A 9,898-nucleotide genomic window follows, 5' to 3' on the forward strand; every position below is an offset into this window, starting at 1 on the left:
ATGTCTTTCTCACTTTCAGCAATGATAACTGTATCGTCGACATAACGAATGATAGGTATTTATATTTTAACCATTTATGTCGATCCCTTCTGTACATTTTTTAAGTGCTTATTTAAATAAATCTTCGGAGTCTATATTAAATAGTAATGGTAAAAGTACACAGCCCTGTCTCGCGTCCCTACTTATTTGTAACACATCCGTGCTATTTCCATCTGTTACTACAGCCTACAGCCTGTTGGTTCCAAAAGAGATTTCTTAGAGTATGTTAATATCATTTTTGTCAGTCCTTTTCGCTTCACACATTCCATGAGAATGTTATGTTAAACTTTGTCGAAAGCATTCTCATAGTCTATAAATGCGACGAAAAGGTCCTTTTTTTGGTCAAATATTTTTGGGCAAGAGTTGTGAAAACAATACAGTACTGCTGTAGTGGAAGCACGCAAAATAGAATTCTATTTCAGTGACGTCACGTTGCCTAGCAACCGTCGATTCTTGCATTGTGAAATTCTTTTTGTGACGTCAGCAAAATAGAATTCTATTTTAGTGACGTCACGTTGCCTAGCAACCGTCGATTCTCGCATTGTGAAATTCGTTTTGTGACGTCAGCAAAATAGAATTCTAGTTTAGTGACGTCACCGATTCTCGCATTGTGAAATTCGTTTTGTGACGTCAGCAAAATAGAATTCTATTTTAGTGACGTCACGTTGCCTAGCAATCGTCGATTCTTGAAATGTGAAATTCGTTTTGTCACGTCAGCAAAATAGAATTCTGTTTTGCGTGCTTCCACATCTGTTCTGAATCCATTACGAAAGCCAAACTGTCTAATACGCTGTCAACACTGACACATTTTATTTAATTATTTATGTTGACACTTTACACGTCTCACTTATCCTCTAGCTAATTCGGTACTGGTAATCAGATAAAATAATTTGGCTGCAATAACTAACTGATAGCAAAATATTGACTATGTTAGTATCCACTAGCACTAAACACTTTTAGCAATTGCTTGAGCAATTCTTCCCGACAATGTTAAATTTATCGAAAATCATAGTATTCTTCTTAATGAATACGATGACAGTGTCTCATTGTACTCTGTTGTCATTTGCAGCAAGAAGGTTTGATTTATATTACATTGAATCGTTTGCGAATTTAGAAAAACAGAAAAATTGCATTCATTACATAAACAGTTTAGTTACATATTTACATACTGAAGCAAGAATAGTTCTTAGAGTCGATGATGACTTATTTTTACTGCTCACAGAAATATGGAACAACAAAACCGAGTGTTATTTTACGTATTTATTTAACAGAACAGCTGAATGTACTTCTTCTTTCTATATGACGTCTTTAGAAGGTGTAGTGGCAAATCAAACCAATATTGTAGATGATATGCTAATTTCAAGTAAGTCTATTTATTTCATCTATTACAAATTTTTAATACATATTTCGGTTTGTATATTTAATCCTTTTATTTCATCTGGTACATAACAAATATAAACATGTAGCTGTCTTTTTGCGGTAACACAGTTATATTAACTTTTCTATGGATGTTTGCTTCTTATAATATTCTTTTAGATGAACTGATGATGTTCCTTGATTAGAGAACGAAACGTTTTTAATAAATAGATGAAGAGGCCACCTCCTTCGTCTTACTTCCACCTCCACCTATTGACCGAAAAAAACCCACCCCTCTGAGCGTGATCCTTAATTTTATATTGGATTAACGGTTGTAATCCTTCTCCTTCACTTTCTCCTTATCTCTTTCTCTTTCTTTCCCTCTCCTTCTATCTCTTTCTCTCTTTCTCTCTCTCTCTCTCTCTCTCTCTCTCTCTTCTTTTTCTTCTTCGTGCTACTAGGATTACTCCTGTTTGTCTGCCTCTTATTCTGTTTCAGTTGTTGTTGACTGTACATTGTCTTTCCACCTTTTCGGCTGCCTTCCAAAGGGTCTTCTGCTATACGGCTTGGTGTTTTTACAGATGTTCGCTAATCTATCTGGACCCATTCGGTTTACAAGTTCGTTCCATTTTTTTCTTGTTTTTATCCACCTGTTAATATTTTGAATTTTACATTGTTCGCTTATGCTTCTGTTGCTTTGTCTGTCTCTAATTGATATGACCGCTATTAATCTAAATACTTTTATTTCGATATTGTTGATTTGTTGTTTTGTCTTTCTTGTATCGGTTCTTGTCTCCGCTGTATATGTTAGGATTGGTCTTACGGTTGTCTTGCATGCTTTTATTTTGCTTTTCGTGGTCAGATACTAGTTTCTTCATATGGTTTCTCGGAGGCAACCACTTACTCTTGCTGCTTTTCCTGCTTTTCTTGTGGTCTCTGTTCTTACATTCCTCTCACTAGTGATCTCTACTCCTAGTTAATTGAATTTCATTACTGGTTATACAATTTTGCCGTCTATTTCTAATTTGCATCTACGCTGCTCTTTACTGATCACTATACATTTAGTGTTTTCTAGTGATATTCTCGTATTAAGTTTGTTTGCTGTGTAATTAAAGTTGCGTAGCTAGCTGCCTGTGTAGAGTCATCGTCGTTATCAGCAATTAGTGCTGCATCATCGGCATAGCATAATATCGTGATTTTATATGCTCCCATGTGGTATCCATGTCGTTTGCTTACTTCGTGAAATATTTGATTCATCACTATATTGAATAACAATGGGCTGAGCGAGTCTCCTTGGCGGATTCCTCCTTTTAGTTCTATGTATTATGTTTCTTCTGTTGACATTATAGCTCTGGTTTTGTTGTTCTTGTTAATTTCATTAATTATCCTTACTATCTGATGGCCTATTTGTTCAGCTTGTCATAAATTTAAGATGTCATTTCGCCTCACCCTGTCAAAAGCACTTTTTACATCTACAAAGTACATGTATGCTGGTTTTCCATATTCAATATACTTCTATTATTTGTCTGATAATAAAAATTGCGTCTGTTGTGCTGCGGTTCTTCCGGAAGCCTTGTTGTTGATAATATGCCATGCTCGCTTTTTCCTCGATTTTATCTTTTATGACTGCCGTCAACAATTTTAATGTACTATTCGTCAGATAAATGCCTCTACAATTTTCAGGATTTTTCGAGTCTCTCTTTTTAAGTATCGGTAGCAGGAGCCTTTTTTTCCATTCCACTGGTACTACTCCTCCTTCTTCTTCTTCTTCTTCTTATTCTTCTTCTTCTTCTTCTTCTATTAGGCCTCTTGGCCTGTTATTAACTGATTTTGAGCTTGTATTCGTAGCTGTGATGTCGACTGCCAGCTATCTCGACACCTTTTAAAGGGCTTTTCTATTGGTCTCTTGCCTGTTGGATTCGAATCCCTGGCTATACGGGCTATTCTCTCGCTGTCCATTCTCGTCACATGCTGATTCACTCTCGTCGTCTCTGTCTTTCCCACCGTACTATGTCTTGTATGTTACAGAGATCTCTTATTCTGTCGTTCGGTATTCTGTCTCTCAGTGTTTTCCCAGTTATTGACCTCAACGTTCCCATTTCTGATTTCGGGTACTACTCCTATATTTATTATATCGACAAATAATTTTAGAACATTTGAGTAGTGTTGTTCCTCCATATTTTGCAGTTCATTGTTTATCTTAGCCAGACCTGGTGGTTATTCATTTTTTTATTTTTTTTTCGTTCTTGTAGCTCTTCTTCTGATATTAGTACTCTATCGTGAGTTTCGTTAGTGTTTCTTTCTCTGTTCTGTTCTTTTCCTTTCTTCTCTTCTTCTTCTCCCCCGTAATGTTATCTATCAGTACAAATTCATTAATTTCTGTTTTTTGTCTCCTTATTATCTTCCACGCCTTTTTCTGGCATCCATAGAGGTCGTATTTCATATATCTTTGATAAATTTCTCCCAGTGTTCTTTTTTGATATTATCTATTCTTCTATTCCTGACCCTCACGTATATTAATGTAAACTTTATAATAATATTTTTGTAGGATACCAAACGCCTTACTACCTGGAAAACATGTGTGACTTAGGATATATGATGGAGAAGAGCTTTAAACGTTGTGTGAATATATTTGCGACTATCGAAAACAAATGTTTGTCCTCTATGACAAAACTGGGAAAAATTTTCATGCCAGGAATCTATGGAAACACCGAAAGTGAATCGTGGATTATTTGGTTTTTTACTCCGAATATTTGGACAATTTTGTCAATAGTATTGGTTGTGTCATGGATTATATATTATAAAAGAAAATTGCATACGCATCGTGTTTTAGGATAAATTATTTTTTAATAAAGCATTTACATTTAGTGTTTTTTTAACCTTCCAAATATGTACCAAGTTAATTTTTAAAATACGTAGTACCATTAGTATATGAGCCGCAATAACCAAAGCAGAGACAGAATTGGTCAGAACATCACCATCGATGACTTTAACTTTGAGCGCGTTAGAGAATTAAAGTATCTTGGAACAACAATAACTGAAGACAATAAAGGATCACAAGAAATAAACAACAGGATACAAGCCGGCAACAGATGTCTTTTTGCCCTCCAAAACCTTATAAAATCAAAACAATTAACAAGACGTACGAATATACAAGTCTATAAAACGGTCATACGACCCGTTGTGATGTATGGAAGCGAAACCTGGACGATAACAAAGGCAAAGAAGAGAGACTACTTTTTTGGGAAAGAAGAATCCTAAGGAAGATCTTTGGTCCTGTGCTGGATAAAGCATCAGGACAATATAGGATAAAAACTGACCAAGAGCTCGAAGAAATTTACCCAGACGCCAACATCATAAAAGAAATAAAGTCCAGAAGACTCCAATGGGCGGGACACCTCAGAAGACATTCTGACCAAAGAACAGTAAGACTGGTGTGGGAGGAAGTCCCAACTGGAAGGAGACCACGCGGACACCCTCGACTCCGGTGGCGAGATAATATAGCAGGAGACCTAAGCGCGATGGGCGTGGAGAATTGGATGGAGGTTGTACCCACGCCCACGAAGGGTTGTAACGCCACGAAGTAAGTAAGAAGTAAGTAAGTAAGTACCATTAACTTTCGGATGACCAAGGGGGTAAATTTGGACCCCAGTGCCCCAGTGTAGGTTTTTATTTAATAAATTCAGAAATATTTTCAATTTTAAACTCATTATTTTTTTATTTGACTTTAATATCATTCTAGATACCCTCATATTTTGTATTAAAAAAAGATTCCCTGTATATTACGAAAAAAAAATATTTTCTGAATTTGGGGTCACAGACGAACTCCCTTGGCCTTCCATGTTTCAATTTTATATTAACTCTTCTTCCTCTTCTTGTGCCACTCCTATCGGAGATTGGAAATCATCAAGGCTACCCTGATTTTGTTTACAGCTGACCTAAAAAGTTTATTAGTGGTGCAGCCAAACCACTCTCTCAAATTCCGCATCCACGACATTCTTCTACGGCCTGGATTCCGTTTTCCTTCTATTTTTCCTTGCATTATATTTTGAAGTAATGCGTATTTATGACCTCTCATCAGGTGACCCAAATACTCGAGTTTTCTTCGTTTTATCGTTAATAAAATTTCTGGGTCTCTTCCTATCCTTCGTATTACTTCAAGATTTGTGATTCTTTCAACCAACTTATCTTCAGCATTCGACGGTAGCACCACATCTCGAAACTTTCAATATTTTTTATGTTGTTCTGTTTGAGAGTCCAGGTCTCTACACCGTATAATAGCGTGTTAAATACGTAGCCACTTAGCATTCTTAATCGTAGAGGGATGCTTATATCTCTGTTGCAGAAGAATTTTCTCATCTTTATGAAGGTGGCCCTGGCAATTTCGATACGTCTTTTTATTTCATTGTTTTGGTCTCCAGTTTCGTTTATTAAAGTTCCCAAGTATTTATAACTTGATACTTTTTCAATTTGAATGCCGTTTATACTAATATGTGCTGGTTGTGTCATGATTTTACTGAAGACCATATACTTGGTTTTTTTGATATTAATGTTTATGCCATATTTGTTGCAAGCAATATTTATGTTTGTAAGTAATCGTTGTAATTCTTCTACTGTTCTTGCAACTAGTACAGTGTCGTCTGCGTATCGAATATTATTTACAACCTCTCCATTGATTACGATTCCTTCATTTGCTTGCAAAAGGGCTTCCTGACAGATGCTTTCACTATATACATTAAACAGCTGTGGTGACAAAATGCATCCCTGTCTTACTCCTCTACGTATTTCTATTGCTTTTGATATCTCGTTTTCTATTTTGATGTTAGCTTTCTGATTCCAATATAAGTTGAGAATTATATTAAGTAAATACCGTCTATTATGTGGAATTGTATGTAAGAAACCTTTCAATATTGAAATAAAATTGTTTGTTAAATTTGTGGCGACGTAATTAGTGCATATTTTAAAATTTCTTTAGTTCAAGTTCAGAATAATGATTGCTGTTTTTATTCAGTTTTAATTAAAAATATGTTTTAGAGGAACTGGTCCGAATATGGGCTATGTATTTAATATGGGCCCCCACAATATCTATGAAACAAGTAGAGCTATCTGTTAGAAAATGCCCAAATATACTAGAAGGCCCCTCTTTTGTCATATATTTACAGATTTCTCGACCAGTACATATATTGTTGTTACACAGTGTAGACCGTTTGATTTTGACTCTTGAAAAAATTTTATTGGTTAAGTTTATATTACGTGATATTTGTGTTTATTGACATTATTTCGGAATTGATATATTACGCTTGTGTGACAGAAAAAAGGAGGAAAGAGGTTTTAATGTTGATTCTGAACAATAAATAGTTACAAAGTCATAAGCTAACATTTTTCTTGGACGTACATATTTTAAAATATGGGCCCCTTGTGTGACGTAAATATGGGCTAGGGGCCCATATTCGGACCGCCTGCATAGATCTAGCAGAACTGATGGAAAAAGCATTTCTAAAATCCCAGACCGCAGAGATAACTAAGAATGGGTTTAAAGTAACAGGAATAGAACCAATAAATATAACCATTTTTTCTGGTGCTGATTTCAGTGCTGAGAAACTTGAATCTGAGAAAACATGCAACTCGACTGAAACTTATTTGAAAGGATTGACAAGTGACCTTGCAAAAACGATTTCCTCAGAAAATATAACAGTTCGTTCAGAAGATCAATGACCAGGTCATTCTAAAGACCCAGATCGACCATTAAGGAACACAACATTCGTTTTTTCACCTGTCCCATCAGTTACGAAGCGAGCGTCTTTGAAGAATTAAAACTTCTCATTCTCAAGTTATAACTTCATCTTCGTACAAATCAAGCCTTGAATTATCAATTAGAGTATAAGAAAATCAAAAGAAGGGAAGGGAAAGCAACTTTGAAAATTTTTAGATAAATGTCCAATTTAGGGTTAAAAATGGCCGATTTCGCAATTTTCAAAATTTTCGATCGCTTATATAACAAAAACTATTAACTTAAGAGAAAAATCACTAAAGACCTTTTCTGTTTGGAATGATTCAAAAAATCTAAAAAAAAATTGTTCGATGCAAAAAGAATAATTTTAGGAAAAACCCCTAATCTTTCCCCTCGCCTGGCAAGGTTTTATGCTCTTCAGAATCGCCTGTCATTGTACACATTTCTTCTAAATGACTTACTCAAAGACATACTTAAATTTAAACCTTACAGGAGAAAGTTTATTTTACCCCCTAAATTTGCACTTTTCGATTCACCTGGTAGATACACGTGCACCGCTGATGCCTGCTAGGTCATGGTTTTTAGCCTTGGTGTGCTATGAATTATCACTAGAAAAATTTCTAGCCTTACAGGACGACCGTTAGTCGGAGGGTACACTAGCTCTTAGACTAATAACTTCCCACTTGACTTAATTTTATTAAGGTGTAATTGATACGATCCATCTGATATGACCGGTTTGGAATGCTGAGTTGTAGAAAAAATAGTCCATTAAGTCGAAAATGGCATTTTAGTTGTCAGATAATGGTTGTTAAGCTTCAATCCGATTGATACTTGTTTCATTTTGTTGGTTAGATGAGAAGTGGGGTCGCTTATTTTCTTTTTAAGTGTTAAACGTCCTTTTTTCTAAATATTGACTTCTATTCAGGGTTGAGAAAAACCCACATCACAAGTACACCAAACTAAAAATGGAACGAACCAAATTACTGGAAAGCAAAACATATGAAACATAGCACAAATTTAAGGAATACCTAACACTACCAAAGAAGAACAATAACATCATACTACAGCAGGACACCATACTTACATGGAGTTCCAAAAATTCACAAAGAAAAAGAACCCCTACCACCAATTTGCAGCAGCATGACAGAAAACCAAACTGAATATATCAGTCATTGTGGAACTATTAACACTTTGCACAAACAACACTTATTTTCAACATTATTAGCTGATGTATTCATGGAGTATTTCCAATAATAGGAGGACAGGATTAGGAAAAATGCAGAAAAACATTGATTTCATAGAAAAAGAAAAATGATTTGGCTTAAAAATGGACTTAGTTAGAGTGTCATAAAGAAATAAAAAAGAAAATAACAGAATTTACTCCGGCACTTGAGGATTGAAACAAAAGTTAATACCGGATTTACACTCAGCCCTGTTCGACAGGGAATTGGACAGGGAAATGGGCGTGAATGTGTAAATAGCTCACTCGCCTGTTCATGCTCATGCTACTGCCATTGCACGACGATACCCAAAAAGTCGGTTTTTGTGGCGAAAGTCAAAGAAGAGGCTCTCTCTCTCTCTCTTTCTCTCTCTCTCTCTCTCTCTCTCTCTTTCTCTCTCTCTCTCTCTCTCTGTCTCTCTCTCTCTGTCTCTCTCTCTCTCTCTCCGTCTCTCTCTCTCTCTCTCTCTCTCACACTTGCCGCTTCCGGTAAGGGAGCAAGACGAGGCTGTCGTCACATTCCATTCTTGTGAGTCGTTCGGTAATGCGTTGTGAGGATATTGGCGAGGAACTGATGTGAACACCTCACTCGCGTCGATATCGTATTTCGGGCAATATTTCCGTCACCGGCAGCAGCAGAGGCAATAACTGAGTATAAATCCGGCATAACACAGTATGGAAGCTGGCAGAATATGCATATCTGAGAGAATTAGAAGATGTTTCTGTGAAAGAAAAAATGATGCAGATTAAATACAAACTAGGCTGCTTGGAAGACTTAAGAGTTTATATAAACCACGATTTGAGTAAAAAAGAAAGGTAATTGCAGAGCATGATAAGACAAAGAGCAACGGAAGAAAGAAAAACTTGAAAATAAGTAAAATGGGCTTTAGTAAAATAACAATAGAATGAGAGGTATAGCAGTGAAAGACATGTGAGTTGGTAATACGTCTGGTGGCTGAGATATAGCGCCCTTGGTCCTGGATTAATTGGATGTATAATAAAATACCTTCATTCTCACTATATTACATTTTAACTCCAACAGTGTTCGATTTAAACATAACAACGGTCTAATGTAAACAATGTCACGACCTAGCGTATTGTTTCTTCATCGCGTGACTAACGATTGCTCTGAATTCATCGTCGCCTCTTCTTGTTGGTGTATACATATACATTATTAAATCACAACATACATAGTTCATTAGCGGACAATGCCAGTCATATGTACACTAATATAAACTATATTATATTTTATTTCGTAGAAGTTATGTTCAATGCTAAGGATTAATGTACCACGTTACACGTGTAATGGAGATAATGACAAAATAGAAAAGGCAAAAAAATACTAAGGACCGAATGGACTGATATACAGGAAACGGCCCAAGCAAGGAGCAAGGCAATGATTACTAGTTGGTAATGAGTCGGAAAGTCTATGTAGGATAAGAAGAATAAAATGTATGAAGCACTGAGCTCCTTGGCCATACCCGCAAAAAAAAACTGGTTAGGTTAGTAAGAATGACTCTGAATAGCACACGAAATCATGTAGTATGGAGAGG

General features: G+C 36.0%; 1 protein-coding gene across 1 annotated transcript; it reads left to right on the forward strand.

Moving 5' to 3' along the window:
* Window positions 1–967: 967 nt before the first annotated feature.
* On the forward strand, window positions 968–4,262 carry LOC114332201 (uncharacterized). The gene is made up of 2 exons (XM_028281952.2): window positions 968–1,402; window positions 3,944–4,262. The coding sequence occupies exons 1-2, from the start codon at window positions 1,027–1,029 to the stop codon at window positions 4,231–4,233; spliced, it is 666 nt and encodes a 221-aa protein (XP_028137753.1). The 5' UTR covers window positions 968–1,026; the 3' UTR covers window positions 4,234–4,262.
* Window positions 4,263–9,898: the final 5,636 nt, after the last annotated feature.

The sequence above is a fragment of the Diabrotica virgifera genome, chromosome 6 (assembly GCF_917563875.1).
Source record: "Diabrotica virgifera virgifera chromosome 6, PGI_DIABVI_V3a".
In the NCBI taxonomy this organism is placed as follows: domain Eukaryota; kingdom Metazoa; phylum Arthropoda; class Insecta; order Coleoptera; family Chrysomelidae; genus Diabrotica; species Diabrotica virgifera.

Excerpts from the sequence above, each read along its gene's own strand:
- LOC114332201 (XM_028281952.2), top strand. The coding sequence starts at position 1,027 with ATGTTAAATTTATCGAAAATCATAGTATTCTTCTTAATGAATACGATG. Across the intron at positions 1,403-3,943 it reads AGATGATATGCTAATTTCAA|GATACCAAACGCCTTACTAC; the intron begins GTAAGTCTATTT and ends ATATTTTTGTAG.